This window comes from Garra rufa, chromosome 19 (assembly GCF_049309525.1).
Source record: "Garra rufa chromosome 19, GarRuf1.0, whole genome shotgun sequence".
Taxonomy (NCBI): Eukaryota; Metazoa; Chordata; class Actinopteri; order Cypriniformes; family Cyprinidae; genus Garra; species Garra rufa.
Window position 1 is genome coordinate 17,922,756 of NC_133379.1, and position 25,326 is coordinate 17,948,081.

The window sequence follows — 25,326 nt, forward strand, 5'->3', positions numbered from 1 at the left end:
GAACCTTCCCAGGAGTGTCCGAACGACCAAAATTACCCCAAGAGCGCAGCGACGACTCATCCAAGAGGTCACAAAATACCCCACAACAACATCTAAAGAACTGCAGGTCTCTCTTGCCTCAGTTAAGGTCAGTGTTCATGACTCCACCATAAGAAAGAGACTGGGGAAAAAATGGCCTGCATGGCAGAGCTCCAAGACGAAAACCGCTGCTGAGCAAAAAGAACATAAAGGCTTGTCTCAGTTTTGCCAGAACACATCTTGATGATCCCCAAGAATTTTGGGAAAATACTCTGTAGACTGACAAGACAAAAGTTGAACTTTTTGGAAGGTGTGTGCCCCATTACATCTGGCGTAAAAGTAACACAGCATTTAAAATATGGTGGTGGTAGTGTGATGGTCTGGAGCTGTTTTGCTGCTTCTGGACCTGGAAGACTTGCTGTGATAAATGGAACCATGAATTCCGCTGTCTACCAAAAAATCCTGAAGGACAATGTCCGGCCATCTGTTCGTGACCTCAAGCTGAAGCGAACTTGGGTTCTGCAGCAGGACAATGATCCGAAAACACACCAGCATTTCCACCTCTGAATGGCTGAAGAAAAACAAAATGAAGACTTTGGAGTGGCCTAGTCAAAGTTCTGACCTGAATCCTATTGAGATGCTGTGGCATGACCTTAAAAAGGCGGTACATGCTCGAAAACCCTCCAATGTGGCTGAATTACAACAATTCTCCCAAGATGAGTGGGCCAAAATTCCTGCACAGCGCTGTAACAGACTCATTGCAAGTTATCGCAAATGCTTGATTGCATTGTTGCTGCTAAGGGTGGCCCAACCAGTTATTAAGTTTAGGGGGCAAACACTTTTTCACACAGGGCCATGTGGGTTTGGATTTTGTTTTCCCTTCATAATCAGAAACTTCATTCAAAAACTGCATGTTGTGTTTACTTGTGTTATATTTGATTAACATTTTAATTAGTTTGATAATCTGAAACATTAAAGTGTGACAAACATGCAAAAAAATAAAAAATCAGGAAGGCCAACACTTTTTCACACCACTGTAAATGCACAACAGAATGCTTTGACTGACCAATCATTAAGTATACCAGAGTGCCATGTGAAAAGCTTGAGAAATAAATCCAAAGCTAAACCTCATTGGGTGGCATAACAATGACCTCATCAATTACAAATCTTCACATTTAGAAAGATTCTCTATTGCTTTATGCAACTCATCCTCTTCTGAGGAAGTAGGATATCAAGCAGACACACATCTGCATCACGAAGGAGTGAGACGCAGGCCGGCACACAGGAAAGACGCAGGAAAGGCTGTCTGGAGAAGATTTAAGCAGAAGTCTGGGGGAAATTCTCTATTCCAGTTCAAAGCTGTTGCCTGAAAGACAAAATTTTCACAGGCTTATGCAACACATTTCACTATAGGATCAGAAGAAGCACATGAAAGGAGACAGAGACGAGACGAGAGGAAAAGAGGATGTCCAGAGGGACCTGACAGGAAACCAATGACGTGGAAGGACAAACAAACAGCAATCCCCAAAACACACAGCAATTAAGTATCATAATTCCAATCATATCTAAATTACAGTCTGCGGCATGTATGACACAAACACACGGATTTGTCTTTTTACAGTCACCTTTATTACCATGTTAACACCTACATAAAAAATGTTTTGTGTCTTTACAAAACCATAGAAAAAAAATAGCTGAAGAAAACAATAACTTAAAAAGCCTTACTCCGTATCAGACAGACAGTCAACAGTACATTCATTTTCAACTATTAACCTAAATAAACTTCCTGTGTTCAGCTGACAAAAGGTCACGAGTATTCTCGAGTACACGCAAAAGCATGTTCAAACTGAGGGCATGGTGTACAAAGGTGATGGAGAAACGTTGGACGGGAGTAAACGTGATTTACTGGGCCCTCCTGGACATCAGCATCTCTCTTATATTGTCCTCCGCATCTTTAACACTGCGCTCCAAATACGTCTTCTTTTGCTGTAAAGCAAAAAACAGAGAAAAACACAAAAACAAGTCAGTAATAACTCAAGCTCGGTAACATCAGAAGGTTTTTTTCATTTTGAACACACCCTTTTACTCCCCAAACTGCGTGACAGAGCTGTTAAAATTCTTTGATAAGATAAGATGATCTTTTTTGGATCGCATTCAAAGACGGTTTTAACCTGAATTAATCTTTGATTGCTCAGCAAATAGGGTTAAAGGTTTCTGATTGTGTAAATACCAAAAACCTTTCCTTTTTTAGTCAAATAATTTCCATTCAAGCAAAGGTGCTGCACGCTAGGGAAAGTGTAAATGGAACGTTACGCAACGCGTGCCAGGATGTGTAATCAGGCTGACACCTGGTTAGTGGCGGAGATACTGTACACTAACAGGCCTCTACCTGAAGTCCTCTGACAATGCGTTGCAAAAGAAGTGAGTCAAGTGCGCATGGACACACGCACACTCTGAAAACCTTTGCCCCAGGCGATGTGGCACCATCTTGTATACACAATAAATAAGAAAAAAGCTATTTTTGACATATAACAACAAAAACACTATAAGACATGTATTATATTACAAAGCTATTGAACATTCTTAAACTTTACGTGAACCATCACAAAGGGTTTTTTAACCTTATGTCACAATTTCAAGGTTTGTGAGATGTCACAAAGAATCAAAAGCGTGCGGATTGTTTCTATGTGGTTGTAGGTCGAAACATGTGGCTTGTGGGCCGACATCTCTGTAATGATTAAAGTACAGGCATGTGTTTACATCTGTAACCAGGCATTACTGCACATTAGCTCACTGCTGTCTGGGAACCCCACCCTTCCTCCATCCCCCCTCAGTCACACATGACTAGCTTAACGTCGCTAGCTTCTCGAAAGCCGGGAGATATGATCATTTTAAAGTGAAAGTTGAGTCAAAAATGAATATTCTGTCATTAAGTACTCATTCTCATGTCGTTCCAAACCTGTAAGACTTTTGTTTACCTTTTAAACTAATTTCTGTCTCGTCATTGTAGTTAATTCTATTCACACTTAAAAAAAGAAAAAAAAAGAAAGAAAAAGTCGTAAAGATAGGCTTTTAGAAGCAGTTTGATTTACCAGTTTGGTGAATTTTTAAATCTGGTCATTTCTATAGAATCCATGTGATCTGGAATTGTGTAAAAACGGAAGCTCTCTCCAAATTGACTTCACAACTGGTTCAATCTGGTTATGTGGATTCGCCGACAGCTCACACAAAAGTCACACCAAGCAGCTAACTTTTGGTTAACTTGATTCTAAATAACCCATTTAAAGGGACAGTTCACTCAGAAATGAAATTTACCCCATGATTTACATATGGAAGCTTGTTTCTTCCACTGAATAAAAAAATAAAAAAGGCAATTCCAACTTTTTTCTCTCAATTCTGATTTTTTTTCCCCTCAGAATTGCGTGATATAAACAACTGCAGGATATAATCTCACAATTGAGAGAAAATCACCCAATTCTCACAATTGAGATATAAACCCACAATTCTGACTTTTTTCTCGCAATTGCGACTTTACATCTCACAATTATGACTTTTTTTCTCAGAATTGTATCATACAAACTCACAATTCAGATTTTTTTTTCTCACAATTGCGAGATAACCACAACTGAAGGATATAATCTCACAATTGAGATAAAAATCACACAATTCTCACATTTGAGATATAAACTCACAAATTCTGACTTTTTTCTCGCAATTGCAAGTTTACGTCTCACAATTATGACTTTTTTTTCTCAGAATTGCATCATACAAACTCACAATTCAGAATTTTTTTCCTCAGAATTGCGAGATATAAACACAATTGCGGGATATAATCTCACAATTGGAATATAAAACTCACAATTCTGACTTTTTTACTCACAATTGCAAGTTTACATCTCGCAATTCTGACTTTTTTTCTCACAACTTTAAGTTTGTATCTCGCAATTTTGCGTTTTTTTTTCTCAGAATTGTAAGATAGGCCTATAAAGTGCAGTTCTGAGGAGAAAAAAAAAGACTAATATGTTCACAGAATTGCGAGTTTATATACAATTCTGACTTAATAACTCGCAATTGCGACTTTTTTCTTGCAATTATGAGTTTATATCTCGCAAAACTGACTTTATAACTTGCGACTGTGAGTTTATATTTCACAATTCTGAGAAAACAGTCAGAATTGCGAGTTTGTATCACACAATTTTGAGAAAAAAAGTCTGAATTGCGCAATAAAAAAAGTTGCAATAACCTTTTTTTTTTTTTCTCCATTCAGTGGCAGGAATGGGCTTCCAGACCCTCATGACTTTGTTCTGTATGTGACTTTGTTCTTTCAAACGAAAACAATCAGAGTATAAAAAAATATCCTGGCTTTTCCAAGCTTTATAATGGGAGTGAATAGGTGTTAAGATTTCCAATAAAGTCCAATAAAGTGCACCCATCATCATAAAAAGTACTCCACACAGCTTTAGAGGGTTAATAAAGGCCTTCTGAAGTCATTTGATGCATTTGTGCAAGAAAATTGAGGGTGAGTAAATCAAAGGGGTTTATAAAGTGTTAGATATGGATATTTTTCTAACACAAACACATCGGTGCACTTTAGAAGGCATTTATTAACCCTCCTGGAGCTTTGTGGAGCACTTTTTATGATGGATGGCTGAATTTTTTTGGACTTTAAAATCAGCCATTAACTGACATTATAAAGCTTGGAAGACCCAGGATATTTTTTAATATTAACTCCAATTGTATTTGTCTGATAGAAGAAAGTCATATACACCTAGAATTGCTTGAAGGTGAGTAAATCATGGGGTAATTGACATTTTTGGGTGAAGTAAACCTTTATGCAAAAATCTAATGCAAAATCTACCTCACATGAAATTCCCAATGGCATCAATTCCAACTGAAATGGCTGGAATTCGGCCAAACAAACAAAAATAGATCACCAAACAATGGTGAATGGCCATGCTTTAACTAGTAATCAAACTTTTGTAGTTTAATACTTTCATAGAACTTGAAATTAAATTCTTCTCATGTTTGTATTTTTTATTTTTAGAAAGTTAGACATGGATGATAATGACCAATTCTTAGCATTAAGTTAGTGTCACGTTTGCTATTTGCAAACTCTAATGGGTGCAATCCAGTCATTTCAATGGGAAGCCTTGCAATCGTGAATTTCACACGAGAGTGAAAGATTTCTCCACAGATTTTGCTGTGTGGATTCACATTGACCAACAGAAAGTTGCTTGGTTTGAAAGTGATTTCAGTGTGAGCTTTATACGTTGGAGAATATATAGTACTGATAACAGACAAACCTTTTTAGACCATGAAATGAAGCAATTTTGTCTTAAATTTGTTGATTAAAGGGTTTATTCCACCCAAAAATTCTAATTCTGTTTTTAATTTCTCACCTTCATGTCGTTCCAACCACGTAAGACCTTCGTTCATCTTGGCAACAACAATAAAGATATTTTTTTATAAAATCCAAGATCCAGAAAGGTACAAAGAACATTGGCAAAATAGTCCATGTGACATCAGTAGTTCAACCGTAATTTCATAAAAAATATCTTAATTTGTGTTTCCGAAGGTCTTACGGGTTTTAAACGACACAAGGGTGAGTAATTAAGGACAGAATTTTTATTTTTGGCTGAACTATCCCTTTAAACTTTTAGTGGTTTAGTACAAAAAAAGCTAATTCCTTATTTTTCACTGGGTTTTGAGTGCATTGTCTTGTTTTCCTAGTAACAGACACGTGTGTTTATTATTGCATGAAAAGAGCTATTTGGTTGCGCCTTTACTCATGCAAACATATTTTCCATTCAAACTGCGCCAAATGTGTCACAAAAAAAGCAAAACAAGGACGCGGAATGAGACGAATATCCGAACTCTGTCCTATAAAAAGCAAGAGCCAATTGTTCACTGAAAAGGAGGTTTATTTTTAGATTCTCGTCCAGCCTGTTTACATACAAAGCTCCTTGTGTATTTTGGGATTTTTGTATGTGCGTTTGTAGATATAGATGATGCAGGTTATCAACATGCTTGCTTGTTTTTAATGAGAGGGTGAGGTCTGATGGGGTTTTCACATCATGGCATCTGTTTTGTAGTAAGCCTGCAGGGCATAAGGAGGAGGAAAATTCTCTCTGAGCAAGCATGATAAGAGATACGACAACAATTGATATCAGCTTGCCCGTACCTCTCTATCATGGAGAGCTACAGAAAAAACACGTATTTATAGGCCACAGTGCTTGGAAAGGCAGAGGAAAGGTCATGAAAATATTTCAGAGGGCAGAAAATTACACAGGAGGGAAAACAATGGCCAACAGGGGTGCGCAGAATATTGCATTACCCCTTCCATCAGTCAGTTCCAGACAGTGCTGACTAATAGCATTGAGAAATTTAGGGTAAAAGAAGACTCAAAACTACAATAGAAATGGTTATATTGTGAAGTATTATTACAAATTAAAAGTAACTGTTTTCTATTTGAAGATATTTTAAAATGCAATTTATCCTTGTGATGGAAAAGCTATATTTTTAGCATCATTACTCCAGTCTTCAGTGTCACATGATCCTACGGAAATCATTCTAATATGCTGATTTGCTGTTCAAAAGCATTTCTTATTATTGTCAATACAGTTGTGCAGCTTATGTTTGTTACACTTGAAAACACAAAGCACGGTCTGTGCAGTCTGATTCCTGAGCCGGTTCTTCTTCATTCAAAAAATCTACTGGGTTGAATCAGTCTGTCGGATCCTTCAAGGACTGAACTCAGAGTTGGTTGCATTGAAGAAGATAAACATTTATTCCAGTGGTTTATTTACAGATTTATCTCGTTTGAGTATTGGGTGGGGCAGGTATTCTATAAAAAGAACATTGGATCGCAAGCTGAAAAACGAAAGGGGAATCCTCTTCTCTGTATACTCTGTGAATCATATGCAAAAGAAATGAAGTTTCAGATAAACATGGAAAATTCAGTGGAAGACTCTTGTGTTGACTACTATATCCGTGTTCAGGCAAGCTGAAACCAGCTTTTTTAGTAGTTTTTTTTTTTAGCTGCAGCCAGTTTTTTAGTGCAGGAACAGAAACGATACTAAGTGCCGTTTGCCTCCTACACAGCTCTACTGAGCCGAGTGTAAAACAATCAATCTTTTGACACTATGAATGTCCAGCTTGGTTAATATATGTGTGTGTCTTTCTCACTTTTGCACATCTCTACTGAGCTCTTCTCTATGAATTGAAATCTAGATCTGTTTGATAAGTCTAAGTCACACTATAAATGTTAATTGGTTAAAGGGATAGCTTACACAAAAATGAAAATTATGTCAATAATTACTCACCCTTATGTCATTTCAAACCTGTAAGACCTTCGTTCATCTTTGGAACACAAATTAAGATGATTTTTGATGAAAGCTTTGAGCTTTCGGACCTTGCATAGACAGCAACGCAACTGACACATTCAAGGCCCAGAAAGGTAGTAAGGACATTATTGGTTGAACCGTAAAAACAACTTTATTCAACAATTTCTTGTCTTCTGTGTCTTCGATGCATGAGTTCTGTCGTGTTTTTGAAGACTGTTTTATGTACAGCGTGCGTCTTCTTCTGCATCAGTGTTGCTAAGTCCACGGTTTTCCCACAGAATTTGGCTACTTTAACACTGTTGCCATGGTTTGTTTTTCATGTCTGTGGGTTGACGCAAGCAAAATAATGTGATATTTAGCCCCAGGAATGGGAGTTTTACCAGGGGAACCCAGGCAAAAAACATGTTTTTAACCCCCCGGAATGCAGTTTTCAGTAACAATTGGGCAGGTTTTGTTGTGAGAACCTGGCAACCCTGTTCTGCTTGTAAACAAGGTGCAGAGCATCTGAGTTTGACAACAGAACACCGTGTCCTGCATCAGCAGCACCACATGTATGCACCATAGTACTCTCCTGAATGTGCAGCGGAGTCTGACGCAAAAGAGAAGAAATTGTTGAATAAAGTCGTTTTTTTTTCATTGCGCAAAAAAGTTACTACCTTTCTGGGATGTTTGAACATTTCAGTTGTACAGCATAATATCGCGATGTGAAGTCTACGATATGATATTTATTGTGATATAAAAAAAAGAAAGACCCAGAAAGAACTGGAAAAAATTGAAAATTGTGTACATTATAAAGTTTAATTATTTTATTGCACTTTATGAGTTCAAAATTACAAGCTTAAACTTAAAGGAGAAGTTCACTTCCAGAACAAAAATGTACAGATAATTTACCCACCCCCTTGTCATCCAAGATGTTCATGTCTTTCTTTCTTTAGTCATAAAGAAATTAGTTTTTTTGAGGAAAACATTTTAGGATTTTTCTCAATAATGGACTTCTATGGTGCCCCATAGTTTGAACTTCCAAAATGCAGTTTAAATGCAGCTTCAAAGGGCTCTAAGCCGATCCCAGCTGAGGTAGAAGGGTCTTATCTAGCGAAATGATTTTAGTTATTTTCTAAAAAAAATGACAATTTATATATTTTTTAACCTCGAATGCTTGTCTTGTCTAGCTCTGTGTCAACTCTGTGTATTCCGGTTCATGACAGTTAAGGTAGGGTGAAAAACTCCCATCTCATTTTCTTTTCCAACTTCAAAAATCATACTACATCGCTATTTTACATATTTTTGTAAAGGGCATTTGATGTCCTTTGCACATTCACTTTGTAAACACTGGGTCGGTACTTCTGCAGCGATGTAGAATGATTCCGAAGTTGGAGGAGCAAAATGAGATGGGGGTTTTCACCCTACATATACACAGAGCTGACGCAGTCAAGACAAGCATTTGAGGTTAAAAAGTATATAAATTGTCTATTTTTAGAAAATAACGGATCATTTTGCTAGATAAGACCCTCTCTTTCTTGGCTGGGATCGTTTAAAGCCCTTTGAAGCTGCATTTTGGAAGTTCAAACTCGGGGGCACCACAGAAGTCCATTATATGGAGAGAAATCCTGAAATGTTTTCCTCAAAAAACAATATTTTATGACTGAAGAAAGAAAGATATGAACATCTCAGACTCAACCCTCTTTTTGTTTGTGACATACTGTCTCAGTCTAAATTACATTCACACTGGTGTTTTAGGAAGCCAAACAAATTAGAATATAATATTAATAATAAGAATAACAATAATGACAGTAATAGCCAAAACTGTGCCAAAGCATAATGGCCCAAAACACAACTTTAAAGACCTTTTATGTTATAAATAAGTAGTTTAAATATAGTTTAAAAAGTACACTTTTTGCCCAGAAGACCTGACGTTTCATATCGTAATGTGACCACGATAATATCAAGATAGTTCTGCTATTGCGATACCACGATATTGAGAACATCATTACATCTCTACATAAGATTATCAAAAATATCTTAATTTGTGTTCCAAAGATGAACGAAGATCTTATGGGTTTGGAACAAAACGAAGGTCAGTTATTTCATTTAAACTAACCCTTTAAGAATAAAATATTAAAGGTCATTAGGACTTCAATAAAAATATTAAAATCTTAAAGGGATAGATCAGCCAAAAATGAAAATTTGATGTTTATCTGCTTACCCCCAGGGCATCCAAGATGTGGGTGACCTTGTTTCTTCAGCAGAACACAAACAAAGATTTTTAACTCAAACCGTTGCAGTCTGTTAGTCATATAATGGCAGTGAATTGGCACCAAACCTTTGAAGGTAAAAAAAAACAAAAACCATGCACAGACAAATCCAAATTACACTCTGCGGCTCGTGGCAATACATTGATGTCCTCAGACACAAAACGATTGATTTTTGTGAGAAACTGAACAGTTGGACATTGCTGCATATCAGAGGTAAAAACATTTTTAATAAATACTGTTCAGTTTCCCGGAAAAAAAAAAAAAACGATCGTTTCGTGTCTTAGGACATCAATGTATTGTCACGAGCCGCAGGGTGTAATTTGGATTTGTCTGTGCATGTGGTTTTTTACTTTCAAAGGTTTGGTGCCCATTCACTGCCATTATATGAACAGTTTGAGTTAAAAATCTTCGTTTGTGTTCTACTGAAGAAACAAAGTCACCTACATTTTGGATGCCCTGGGGGTAAGCAGATAAACATCACATTTCCATTTTTGGGTGAACTATCCCTTTAAAAAGTCACTCAAAATCACAAATGCATACTAGATGATCAATGAACCAAATTCAGGACTAAACCGGTTATCATCAAAGGTATGAACCCAACAGCTAATGGGGGATTCCCCTTTGCTCAAACATGCTGCGTTATGGAAACACTATTCTCCATGCGGATAATGATACCTCAGAAGACTGACCTTCCCAGAACAATGCGGAAGAAGGCACAAAGAGAGGTCTTGTGGCTCTCTCTTCAGCGGTTCGCTCTGAATCGGGCTGCAGAAGCCTTCATTGTTGTGGCCTGAATGGATCCTCTCATGGGAGTGAGGGCCGCCCATAGTGACTTCTGTCAGAGCACAGATGACAGGGCAGATAGTCTGCGCAGACACCGCCGTAAAAGAGCCCTTTGTTGTTGTCGGCTCCGCTACAAGAGGCAGAGGTGACGCTTCTGAAAAGCGCTGACCTGCCTCAAAGGCCGACGGAACGGATGAACAGCGAAAAAAAGTTGCAGATCTTCATGTGTTCAGCTTCTGCTTTAGCAAAAGTCAAACAGTAACAACTGCCACAGGAATGTGGCTGCAGCAATATAATTCTAGAGAAATGGAGGTTGAAGATGCCTCCGGGTGAAATGCTTCATTCTGAAGTGAAAACACAAACTGGCTTTGAGCTGCAGGGATGTTTGTCTTGCAGAAACAAAAGGTGTATTCTTAGAAGTGCCACTAAAACAGGAACTTTATCTGTAGATAAACTAACTTCAATTGTGTTTATTATGATAGCTATAGAAACAGCTACGGAAAAATGGAGGAGTGAGGAATCTTTTAATTTTAGTGGCGACAGTGTGGTGGACATGGCAAATGACAAGGCAAAGTCCTGTCTCTGCATTTAGGTTTTTATAGTCCAATATAAATTCATGTTTTATTTTATGTTTACACAGTTTCCAGGTTACAAGCATCAATTACCTCACACTATCAACTAGCAACCAAAACCCCAATATATTACCATTGAGAGTTTCAGGTCAATTGACCCAATGTTATATAATGCTAGCTGGCTAAATGATGAGGTAATGTCAAAACTGCACAAATGACTTGTGCTAGTCTTACAAGCATCAATAAAAACGTCAATCAGTTTTCATAAACATATGACATATTACTGTTTATATTATATCTGTGTGATTAATATAGTTTTGTAACATTATACACTACCAGTAATTTTTGGAAAGTAAGATTTTTAATGTTTTTTTTTTAAAGAATATTTACAAATTTGACCCAAAATACAGCAACAGCAGTAATATTGTGTAATATAATAAAATATAAAGTAATAATAAAAAATGTAATTTATTCCTTTGATCAAAGCAAAATTTTCAGCATCATTACTTCATTTTTCAGTGTTACCTGATACTTCAGAAATCACTCTAATATGCAGATTTTCTGTAAAAAAAAATTACAATTATTAATATTTTAAAACTGTATAAAACATGTTTTTAAGCGGCAAATCAGAATATTAGAATGATTTCTGAAGGATCATGTGACTGGAGTAAAAATGCTAGAAATCACAGGAATAAATTACATTTTAAAATATATTCAAATAGAAAACAGTTATTTTAAATAGTAAAAATATTTCAATATTTTACTGTTTTTGCTGTACTTTGGATGATAAAAAAGCTTACCATTTAAAAAACTTTTGACTGGTAGTGTATCATTCAAAACAATTAATCAAAAAACAATACTTTTATTTAGCAAGGATGCATTAAATTGATCAAAAGTGACAGTTAAGACTTTTTTTACCAAAAAATAAAAATATTTCAAATAAATACTGTTTTTTTTTACTTTATATTCATTAAATACTGAAATTAGCAAAAATACCGATGCCATTAACAATAAAAATGCTTAATATCGGCACCGATAATCTGTCAAAATGCAGCTGTAGGTAGTGTGAGTATAAGATGCTTTAAAAAAAAAAAAAACGTTCGACCAATACATGTTTTTCAGGACTGGTACCGATACCGATTATTATAGATCAAGTAGAGCGATAACCGGTATTTTGAACCGATATATATGCCTGAATGAAAATGTCAAAATTAAGAATAACAAGGGATCTGACAAAAACGCTTTAAATGCTTTAAAATTATTTATCAGCAAATCATTTTTGAAAATAACCGATAACCATAAAAATCCTTAATATCGTCCAGTAACCGATATTTTGAACCGATATACATGTCTGAATGAAAATATATGCCGGGATTAAGAATAACAAGGCTTTGACAAAAACTTTATCAAAATGCTTTTAAATTATTTTATCGGCAAATCAGTTTTGAAAATAACCGATACCGATAACCATAAAATGTTTAATATCAGTGCAGATAATCGGTTGAAATGCAGCTGGGGCGAGAAAAAGATGCTTTAAAAATTTTTTTATTGACGATCAACTCCTATTAAAAAATCTTACCAACCCCAAACATATGAATAATGGTATATTTTTACTAGACAGACAAATAAATAAATAAAATCTAATATTACATTGTAAAAAATTGTATAAACATTTTCATTTTGGTTAAAAAAAAAAATCTGTAATGGGGCCAAATTTATGTCCAAGGAGATGGTATAAAACTTAGTAAACTCCTGAAAGCTGTTATTTTATTCTTATATTTGTTTTATTTTCATACTGTCAAATATTTTCTCATCCAAATGCACTGCATAAAAAATGTCCCTGCTGAATTTGACAGGCACTCTTAAAAGTAAATGTAATTCTGTGCCACTGCCAAGATCAAGGGTACAAAGTCAAATGAGGTGCAACACAGCGGGTGTGAGGAAACCCACCACGCGTCTCAAAGAAGATGTAGGGATGAAAGTGCCATGTAAGGACATTTGTCTCATGCACTGACACCCAAGCCATGCAACTAAATCTGCAGCATCTCCCTCCCGCTGCCTCTGGAGTATTAATAACAAGCTTCTCCAATCTTTCACTGCAAATGTAGCAAACAATACCCCGGTACGACTCAGGGAAGGGGGCTGACAGATCCACAACAGCCCTGTCAACAGGTTTTCGCACACACTTCACAACAGACCCTCCCCCCGCTTCGGGCACTGAGCCCACCTGCAACGTGGGCCAATTATGAGCTCATAACGGAACCAGCCGTGGGGTTATTGTCACCCCAGGAGTCATCACTCATGTATGGGGATCACAAGGGTGGTGAGTAGGCCAAGGCGATGCTCAGATGCTGACGACATTGTGTTACCTCGTAACGTATTGCTTTGCGTCTAGGCTGAGTGAACACGGAGGCCAAAGGAGCCATGAGTTCATTTGCTCCCTCTGGTCTAAATGTGGTCCCAGTATGTACTAGGCGGAAAATGGCAGCTATGCGGTTTGACTGTACACAGGCGTTAAAAAAGCAAGGAGGCTTCTGAAACATTTGTGTGACTCAGGGGTTGTCTTTCAAACGCTAACAATCACCATCATTATATCGGTGCCCTTAAAAGCCAGTTCACACTGCACCGACAGACGCCAACAAACGCAACAGACACGTTCGTGGGGTTTGGTCTGATCAATGTGCTACCCCGTTGGCATCTTTCGGCGTTGGTTGGCGCTTGTTTTCGCCAACTGAACATGTTAAATCAGCGATTGTCAGGTCTTGGAATGTCTGAGAAGTGACGCACTGTATTCGGTCAGCTACTAGTGCAGTGTGAATTGGCCTTGAAAATAACAATTGATTATGACATTTGTAGGGCCCTATCAAATCTGTTTTATTTTTTTCAGTATTTTTTTCCATTTCAATTTTTCTAGACTCTGTTGTAAGGGTTAAATTACATTGTATTCATCAAAAAGCATGTCTAATTAATTTAAATCATGAAACTTACCATTTAACATAAATGTATTAAAAGGTTTTATTAAATAAAATTAAGGCCCTAAAAAAATATGTTAATTTTTTTCTCAAATTAATTCTGTTTTCCATTACTTTTCAGGATTCTATTTGAATAGATTCATAAAATTGTAATCAAAGTAATCTCTAAATGACTGATTTTATTAAAAACAAAACAAAATACTAACTTCTTATTTTTTTTTTTTTTTTTTTTTTTTTTAGAAATACTGTTACTGTTTTCCTGTAAATAAATTCTGGTAAAAAATTTTTGGCTAAATATTCCTTTAAAATAATGTATCAATAATTCTACATTCAGTAATACATTCAGTAATATGTTTCTGTCACAATTTCTTCAAGTTAAGCCTAGCTTTTTTTTTGACGGGTTGCTGTAAAGACCTTTAATTTTCTGTTTGTATATTATATGATAGCCTATTTCACAAGAAATAGCAAAATGCTCATGAAGTAACTCACAGACCAGTTGTAGAGATGATGTTTATATGTTCATGTACTTATATATTGAGGTGGCAGAGGCTGGAAACACTGCAAGCGTCACACGCGCTTCAGTATGTGTGTAGTAAATGAAATTGTGCGTCTGAGCTATTCATTCGCACAAAGACACGTAGAAAATGTGGGATTTATATTTAAACAGAATTTTTGCACCTTAATATTCACAGACACTAGTCCATTTGGCATTGTGATTAAAGTTTACTGACCTACGATTGACTTCTTCATTCAAAATCTGGCAAATTCAGTGACATTCTGCGTTATACGCATTGCGGAAATCATAGGGCCTACATTTGGATAAGCAGAAAACATTTGTATCAAGGGCAGGTTTCACAAAAATCTTCTTGTTGAACAATATATATATATATTTTTTTAAGGTTTATACTTTATATAATGGTAGACACATACATAAGTTGGAGGTTATTCTAACTCTAAGAAGTTATATTAAATTATTTTTTAAAATTTCAAATTATTCTAGAATCTTACTAAAAAAGGTAAGAACATTATTTAAAAATAGACAAAATATTCTTACATTTATTTGTAAGTCGAAAATAGGAAGAAAATAGCCCTTAAAAATAAATGTAAGAATGTTGTTAGTATCTGGCCCCTGGTCACTATGGCATATGTGACAGTCGCAGTGCAATGAAACAAGCTGTCATCGGGTTTGACGAGGCACTTCTTACGATGGGGTTGGGCTGCACCACCAGGGAAGCCCTGGGCCTCGTTCCAGAAGTCACCAGCCCTGCATTTATTCAGGATGAGGTCGCAGCCGAGCCTGGAATTACACCCAAACTGCCCAGCGCACCGCAGCCAGAGACAGACAGGCTCAGACACGACGCAGAACACACAGTCTGGGCCAGAATACACACACAGAGCTCAGAAATACTGTATATAAGTGAACGCCCATGACCACACAGTCCTCATGTACACTTCAGGTGCACTTCCCTTCAGCTCATTTGCCTTTTAAATGCACAGTTCCTGCAAATAATGTAAATAGCTTTAAGTAAAGCAACGGATGCGCATATGCAAAGTAGGGAAGTAGATTAGGTAGTAAATACATTATTCAAACTATGTAAACCGATTTACCTTGACACCTTGGAAAAACAAGGAAATGCATTACCCACATCACTCTGACATCATACATGTGCAGTGGCACTCAAAGAAAATAATACTTTCTAGTAGGTTAAAAGACTAAATTTCAATTATTGCTTGATTAATAACATATGAAACAATAAAAATCTGAAAGACCCCAAGGCCAATATGCCTAGTTCCATAGTACTGTATGGCAAAAGCAATATGTCACAATTAATAATCAAAAAGTTCTTCATTAATTGTAGTACTTATTCTGACAGTATGCAAATTCAGATGCAGCTAAAGTTTAAACCGATCAAACGTTAGGGGTCGACTTTTAAAATAGTGTTAGTTTCGTTAACAAAAACTATGATAAAATAAATGTTCGTCGACAAGCTTTTTTCCCTTGACTAAATGTAAAAATATTGTTGACGATAAAAGACAAAACTAAAATGTATTAAAAAAAACTTTAAACTATACAAAAAATCTTGTTTTATTTTAGTAAAAAAAAAAAGAGACAAAACATTAGTGGACTGCTGCATGTGCTTCTACTATGCAAGCTTTCATGTGTGTGGTTGCCAAATATCAACAGTTTAAATCCCTAAATTTAATAATTGACTAAAATGCTCGGAAATTTAGTCGCCTAAAGCTTGACTAAACAAAAACAGGCCAAGGTTGACTAAATATGATATTTAAAGAATACATTTGACACAGGACTAAAACTAATTTAGAAGACTACGTCTAAGACTAAATTTAAAATGGCTGACAAAATTAACAATATTTTAAAAGATGTCTGAAGTGTGTATTAAGTGTGTATTTATTAGATGATTGAAATTATTACTATTTAAAATAATGATTTTAATTTTCATATATTTTAAAAAGAGATTTATTCTTGTGAAAGAAAATCTGAATTTTCAGCAGCCATTTCTCCTGTCTGACTGCCTGCCTAATATTTCATATTAATGCCTTATTAAGAATTTTAGTGAAAATCAAGATACTTTTTAAAAGAATTCTTTGATGAATAGAAAGTAAGATGAATAGAAAGACTGAAATAAACCTCTTTTGTAACAAAAGTCTTTACTGTTACTTTTGATTAACTAAATGCATCCTTCCAGAATATAGTACTTAAGAAAAAGAAAAAAAGTTAATGTTAATGCATATATTTGTAAATAGTTATTAAATCAACATTATACATTTAAAGTAAAACATTATTTATTATAACATTTACTACAAAATTAAATGTTTATAGGGGTTCAACATATGAAAAAATAAATTACATATTATTTGGCAAACCTGTAAGCACCTAAATTAATGATTAAAAAAAAACATTTTTGGCAAATTCAGGTAATTTACCATAGAAAAATTATGATGTTTAGTGTTTATGGCTGTTACAGCGCCACCTATGGTCAGATTTCCATAACTGTTGCATGCTTGTTTACAATCATCTGTCCCAAGTGCTTACCTATAGTTTCATGAAGTTTTGAGTTTTCATTTAGGATTTATAGGCTTTTAGATTATTTGTCCATGGTCCTTTTAAAATGATCCTGTTACAGCTAATCTAATAGTAAAGTTCAACAGTTTTTTTTTTTTAATTACTGACCTAGAGAGCCCAGAAAATTGTACTGCAGGGGTTTGGATGAGATTAAGCGAAAAACCACAAAACTATTTTGCAAAAGTAGTTTTTTTTAGATAATCTTGAATAATTAATGAACAATTTAATTGACAGTAGTGACACTTGAGGCAAAGTAGTTGAGAATGAGGAGATCTATCATTTGATATGAATATTGTGTGTATGTGAAAAAAGCTGCATTAAACCCCATTAGAGCCAATTTCTTTCAAAATTCTTACAGACCTTTAGGGCAAAATGAGTAAAACCGGCCCCCCTGAGTTTTGTTCTGATCGGCTTCCATTAATCTTGTCTAAAAAAGTATTCAAATTCATCGACTAGTGGTGGCAATGTTTTTGGAGATTTGCAAATGTCCTCATAGACACTTGTAGCACAAAGACACTGCATAGCAAAATTCAAGTCGATTGGACAAATGGTTGCACAGTTGCTGTTGTTTCTTTCCATATCGTAGCACCTCCTAGTATTCAAAGTCTGTAATTTCTTATACATGTGCACAGAGTTTGACGAAAAATATCTCATTCCTTCCAAAAGCTATAGCCATTTTGGTAAAAGTGGCCCTGTCCCTTTCTAAAATTTTGGAGTCTCTTTGCGACGATGAGCCAAAAGTTCAAGTATTTTTCTGATAATTATTGATATTCACTTTCCAGAGAATCATTCTGCATTGGTTTGGTTACGATTTGCCGTAAAACCTAGGACTAGTTTGCAAAAGTAGGCTTTTCAAAAAATTCCAAAATACTCAAAAATAAAAACACTTGAGCCTGCCAGTGTTGTTTTTGACAACCATCTTAGATTTAGTCTTAGTCTTTTGGACTAAAATGCTTCTTAGTTTTAGTCAAATTTTAGTAACTTCTATATGTGATAGTTTTAGTCTAATTTTAGTCGACGAAAAGTCAAAAAGGTTTTAGTCTAGTTTTAGTCGACGAAAAGTCAAAAAGGTTTTAGTCTAGTTTTAGTCATAAAAAGGGAAATAAGTAGTCTTTTAACAAATTAATGTAGGTCAGTAAGTATTTTGCTGTTGGGTAGTGTCACTTATAAGTTCTGAAAATAGCAGATCTATAGTTCAACACAATGTGAGCTTCCGGATCGACTATTTTCACCAATAATTACAATAATGAAGGAATGTTTTAGAACATAAAAGACAAACAAGGATGGAATGCTAAAACGGCTTGCCATACTAGTATAGCAAAGAGTATTTAATGCTAAAACGGCTTGCCATAGCGTCAGATACTTTTTAAGTTTTAATTGGCATGCACAATAAGCGGAAATGTCATGCATTTTAAATGTCTGACGGACCACCCACTAACATTTTCGTCTATTCTCGTCTCGTCAACGAAAACTCACACACGTCTCGTCATGTTTTAGTCATCAACGAGCCATTTTTATCTCGTCATCGTCTCGTTATCGTCATGAAAAAAAGTGCCGTCAACGAAATGATTTCGTCATCGTCATCGTTGACGAAAACAACACTGGAGCCTGCAACTAACAGTTGAGGTGTTATGAGCGATTTCGTACTTTTGATCGCTGTAGCGCCCCCGTCAGGCCGATTGGGGTGAGCCTTGGTGACATTGTAAACGATGTGAGTACTACCATCCTTCCAAGTTTCAAGTCTCTATGACTTACGGTTTGGTCTGCCCGATCAGTTTTACTTAGAGATTGCTGATCCTTAGCCGTTCTAAAAAATTGCAATAGGGTTTCAGCGCTACATGCTTGAACCCCTAATTAAAATGCCCATCTCTACTACAAAGAACCCTTGGCTCAACTTATGAAGACAAGTATACAAGCAAGAAAGAAAAAGAAAGAAAAGAATTGTGCCTATTTGATGTTAATAGCCAAAGGCGAAATACTTGCACAGAGGCATGACTTGATCAAATAATGTTTTGATCTCCATTTTCAACACAGGCTCAAAGCTAAAGAGAGATGAAGCAATGATTCTGCATGACACATCAGAGCCAGACAGATGAATGGCAACTAGACTAGACTACTATACCTGATCTGCTAAATGTCTCACCTGTGCCTGTGTTTCACTGCATCACAGATGACCGTTCATTGCTTTCTACACTCATCAAGGGGCTGTGATGAAATTTGTCTGCACTGATATCTCCCATTCTGCTTAATTATGATTACCGTACACTATTTACCACAACGGTAGGTGGCAACGAAGTAACTCACAGAATAATACTGAAAGATGAGTGAACTTTACAGTAAATCACACCTTCACGGAATGATTGAAAAAGTTTATTTAGTCTGATAAGAAATTGGGATCAGCCCTAAAGCATCTCTAAACCAACATTGTGCATTGTATTAAATTAATACTATTTTTAGAACATGACTTTAAATTCCCATCATAAGGAAATGAATACTTCCTCTCATCCTTCTCATGAAATTTTCCAAACTTGCATAGTCTTAAAATATCTTTTAAGTAAAATGAATAGAAGCACGTCACTTTATGACACCTCGAAGACAAAGCTGCACTGTTTTATTAAAACTTTTCACCTGACCGGGGTCATATTCTGAGTAAAAAAAAAGAAAATGCAAAATGATAGAAAGTTTCCAATTCCAAAAGCCTACGTGCTGCATCACCCTCATATGATGCAAGTTAAAAATAATTGTGCTGATCTGATCTGAAAGCAGGACCTCCCATGTGGCTACAGGTGGTCGCATGCTTCTAAAGATCAGGTAAACACCTGGACAGCTGCCTTTTCACTCTGTTATTAACAATGACATCAGTGAGTATTTTTCTCGCTTTTGTTCGCATTGTGACTGATGTGGTCACAAACTCACAAGCTCAGAATCTGTTTCATGTGCTGCACATGTTATGCTAGTGTTACACAGAGTACAGGGAGTCTCAAATTGACACCGGTTAATCACCAAATATGGTCAATTTTGTATTTGGTGGGTCATTTCGCAGTGTCACAAGCAGTGTTGTAATTTCATTACAGATTGGATACTTAAACGGACAATTCACTCAAAAATTAACATTCTGTCATTAATTACTCATCCTCATGTCACTCCAAACCCTAAGACCTTTGTTCAACTTCAAAACACAAATGAAGACATTTTTGATGAAATCGGAGAGTTTTCTGACCCTGTGTAGACAGCAGAGGCCCAGAAAGGTATTAAGGACATTATTAAAATAGTCCATGTGACATTAGTGGTTCAAACTTAATTTTATGAAGCTACAACAATACTTTTTGGGTGCAAAGAAAACAAAAATAATGACTTTATGTAACTTGAACGTGTGAGTTACATCTTTTTCTTCGCAGGGTCAGAAAGCGCTCAGATTTCATCCAAAATATCTTAATTTGTGTTCCAAAGATGAAGGAGGGTGACAGAATTTTCATTTTTGGGTGAACTATCCCTTTAATATAGTAACACGCATTTGAAAATGACCACAAAACAGTTTAATGCAACTCAAAAAAAAAAAAAAAAAAAATCTGGGTTATTGGGTTATTTCTAATATTTTTACCCAGGTGCTAGGTAGTTTTTATTTGGATGCTAAAAAATGCTGTGCTATTTTTTTTTTTTTTTTACCCAAATGCTGGCTTCAGCTAGTTAGGTCATTTTATTGGTTTATTTTTAGCATTTTTACTCAGGAGATTTTAAGAGTACATTTTTATTATTTCAAATTAAAATCCTTAACTGTTTAGGGTCGTAAGTTTTTTTTTTTTTTTTTTTTCATGTTTTTGAAATAAGTCTTGTAAGCTCACCAAGACTTTATTTGATAAAATTACAGTTAAACCGTAATATTATGACATTTTATTACAACTAAAATGTAATATATGCTGCTCAATATATACACACCGTTCAAAAGTTTGGGATCAGTAAGACAAGATTTTTTATGTTTTTTTTTTTAAGTCTCTTATGCTCATTATGTTCCATTTATTTGATCATTAATGCAGATAAAGGGTAATATTATAACATATTATTGCAATTCAAAATAAATTTTTTTATTATAATATACTTTAAAATATATTTTAATTTATTTTATTTATTTCTGTGATGCAAAGCTGAATTTTCATCATCCATTACTCCAGTCTTCAGTGTCACACAAACCTTCAGAAATAGGTTTAATATACTGATTTATTATTTTTATTATTAAAGTGCATATTGCAGGTTAAAAAACAATTCGAGATAAACATATATTCGTGAATGAAAATACTATACGAACCGTTAATGCGCTATTTGAAAATATTTTACAAGACCTAAGGGCACAAATTTAGAAGACAAAGTGACGGTTTCCTTGACAGCTCTCAAAAACAGCTTTTTTTTCCACACCGCGTCATATGACGTCACGAGAGGGAGTCGTTCGCCTAGCTCTGATGCTATTCAGTAGGAGCAGTCTTGAGTTAGTGTGTTTTCGGTAGTTATTTTTAATTTTAATTGATCATCGTCATGGTAAATTATTGTATTTATGGAGGCTGCACAAACTCCAGCCTGTCAGGACATCGTGTCCACGGGTTACAATAAAAAGAACGGTGCTATCTTCTGTATATGGGTGCGTTTGTGCGGATGAAGTGACGGGCCTATACTAATGCATCTGCTTCGAAAAACGCGTTCACTTTACTCTGGAGGATTATCATCCCGGCGATATGATGCAGTTCAACATGAGATGCTGAAGCAAGAACCAAGTGAGGCTCAGAGCCGGTGCAGTTCCTTCGGTGCACAAAGCAGCTTCATCGGGTCCGCTGTCAGACTGTGGTTCGTCCGAAGCCGTCAGAGATGCAGCTCGACGAAAACGGGAACTGCACCGTAAGTTTTGTTTTTCTTCTCACAACTTCTCATAAATACCAAATCCGTGAACATATTTATTTAAATAATGAGACAACGAGATGTGTATACGTTTTTGTAAAGCACCGTAGCTAGCTTGTAAGCATTAGCAATATCATTTTAAGAACTGTGTAAAAACGGTACCATATAGGAGAAGGCATTACTGGTCAGTTATCCTCAGTTTGTTAATATTATAATCATCAAGTCTAGTTACAGCTTGTTCACATTGTTTGCACAGCTAATTTGTAATGTATTGTCATGTGTTGTGTTTATAGGGCTTTGGGAGACATTGCAAGACATGAGGCTGTGTGAAGATCTGAAGCAGTGGAGCCAGCTGTTATTAACCTTCACTAATGTCACACATTAGTGTGATACCCACACTGAAAATATTTTTCTTTCAGTAGTATATGTTTTGTACATCTACATGTATATATTAACAGTTGCAATGTTGTGTTTTAAGTTGGGTATTAACAGTACTATGAAATAATATTTATGATTTATTGCTGTATAAATTAAACTGAATTGAATTAGCCATAAATGCAGCTCTGCTTGATATATATGTTGTAAACTTCATAAAAAATGTATACAGTAAGACAATTTGTGATTGTGATTATTATTTATTGTTTGTCACCAAAATGGGGCCATTCAAAACCTTTATAAAGTAATCCTTCCTCTGTAAACTGTCTAATAGCTGACACAACACATGCAGGTAAGGGCTTCCTGATGAGCAGACAACTTTATGCTGTCAATATTAAATGTCTTTTACCAATGGCATCAAAAAGTTTTACTTTACATGTATTTGTCACCTAAATATTGTCAAACTGTAATTGAGATAAAATGTTACTGTTTATTTGTACGTTTTTTATTTGTAAGTATTTAGCTCAGAGTAATAAATGATCTCTACCATAAGCTTACTCATGTCTGCTGGCCTGGAGATGCCCCTGCCTAAAATGCATTTAAGCTGTATGTAGAACCTATTTTGATTTCAGACAGCAAGCCTCAAAGCCTGGGTGCAGAGTCAGAGACAGCACATCAAGTTTGGGGGTATTTCCCATATAAGCATATAATAAAACAAAAAGGTGTTTATCTCTCTCGCGCGCGCGGTAATAAAAACCCGCTATATCACGTAACGTTTGCATCGGAAATTAATGAGTATGACACGCTTGATCGACAACGATCATTCGTTTGTGTTACTGGTAAGTAGAATCAATACTTTTAGATGACAAATGCTATGATTTTGCCCGATTAGATATCGTCAGCTAACACTGATCTCTCTCTCAGACACCTGCCCTGTTCTCCTCACACCACAACTTAATTTGTCTCCTCTGACCGCTGTTCTGTTTAATCCTGGCATGTCCCTGCTCTCTTGGCCACATAGCAGTCTCATATTTGTGTCTGTGGTTCGTCATACAAGTGTAAATAAACATTTTAAATGTTCTCTGCGTCCGAACAGTCATTGCGATCCATTGTTTTCCTATGGTTTACATTGACCGCTCTCCCTCTCGTTACGTCACTACCGGTTTGCCAGTTTTTCAGATGCGGAAGTAAAATTCTCTCACAAAAACGACTCTAGAAGCCTTAATAGCGTATTTTGAAGTATATTTTAAAGAAAATCTGGTTCCTACATTATTTTTCTATACATCAATTCACCGGAGTCTCTAACCTGCAATATGCACTTTAATGTTGGAAAGAGTTGTGCTGCTTAATATTTATTTGGAACCTTTGATACTTTTTTCAGGCTACTTTGATGAATAAAAAGTTAAAAAGCACAGCATTTATTCAAAATAGAAATCTTTTCTAACAATATCAATTTTAATTTTTATCAATTTAACACATCCTTGCTGAATAAAAGTATTCATTTCCTTCAAAGAGAGAAAGAAAGAAAAGATTTACTGACCCCAAACTTTGCACAAGGTGTTTTCTATTTTATATAAATGCTGTTCTTTCTAACGTTTTATTTATCAAAGAATCCAAAAAATAATAATAATAATAATACAGGTTCCAAAAAATATTTTTGTGGAAACTGCAATACATTTTTTCAGGATTCTTTGATGAACAAAAAGTTAAAAAGAACATAATTTATTCAAAATAGAAATCTTTACTAACAATATAAGTTTTATCACTTTTTATCAATTAACACATCTTTGCTGAATAAAATTATTAATTTCTATCAAAGAGAGAAAGAAAGAAATATTTACTGACCCCAAACTTTGAACGAGGTGTTTTCTATGTTAAATAAATGCTGTTAGTTTTTCAGAAATCATTTCTTATTATCAATGTCGAAAACATCTGTGCTATTTTTGTGGAAACTGCAATACATTTTTTTTTTCAGGATTTTTTGATGACTAGAAAATTCAAAAGAACAGCATTTTTTTTAAAAAATAGAAATCTTTCACAAGATTATAAATACATGACTTTTGCATCACTTTTAACCTATTTATTTCATTTTTGCGGAGTAAAGTCAATTATATTAAATGTAATAAATTACACAATAAATTATATTTTATAAAAACAAACTAATAACACTTCACAGTAATAAATACATTCCAATAATAACAAACTTATATAGCTCTATAAAAGAATGGTTCACTTTAAATTTTTCTTACAGTATTATTAATAACATTTTTTAAAAAGTATGGTCAGAAAGAAGCAATCTGAATGGATTACTTTTTGTGGACGCTGCCTATATCATGTCTAAGCTACATTAAAACATAATCAGAAATATAATCAGAAAATAGACAAACACGCACAAACAAGCAATGCAATTTCACTTCAACACTTCAAAAGAGCAGATATTTTAAATATGAGGCTGGTGAAAACTTGAAAACCTGTGACGACATCTACGACACAACACACCACAAAGGAAAAAAACATGATGTGACACTGAATCCATTGCATCAATCATTTTCACACAGGCCCACATGAAGATGATGACGATGGCATGTCATCACAATTTCCTTACAATGAGTTCTTGGTTTGTCAAATCAAGAATGAATACATCAGTCCTTTCACTGTTTTTTTCAGACCACCTACTAAATTCCAGTGCAGCTTTCTCACTGGCGGAAATGACTGACAGTGGATAATTTCACAAAATCTTTTAGCAGTATTTCACCAAAACTCTCTACTGCACATTGTCCACAAATAAGGACATCATGCCAAATAAAGCAAAAGTCCAGGCGAAAGGATGGCAGCACTAATAATACAACATGCAGCATGTGAATGTTTATGAGAAGATAAGTATATCATGAAGGCTGTGTAGCTCATGTGGTTTTACCATAGTGATGGGAAGGCTGTGATGTATGCCTATCATTTCAACCACACATACCTCCCCCTGAATGAACCAACGGAGCTAAAACAAGACTGCAGGGGGCTTCTGCCCACAAACACTGAGCGTGAAAT

At 35.4% G+C, this 25,326-nt stretch overlaps 1 protein-coding gene across 1 annotated transcript in view; it reads right to left on the bottom strand.

Moving 5' to 3' along the window:
- Positions 1–1,624: 1,624 nt before the first annotated feature.
- The window catches only part of pfdn1 (prefoldin subunit 1), a 39,617-nt gene continuing 15,915 nt past the window's right edge, over positions 1,625–25,326 (bottom strand). Inside the window, exon 4 of the mRNA XM_073825180.1 lies at positions 1,625–2,004. Within this exon, the coding sequence (XP_073681281.1) occupies positions 1,921–2,004 (84 nt within the window). The 3' untranslated portion in view covers positions 1,625–1,920. The remainder of the gene's footprint in view (positions 2,005–25,326) is intronic.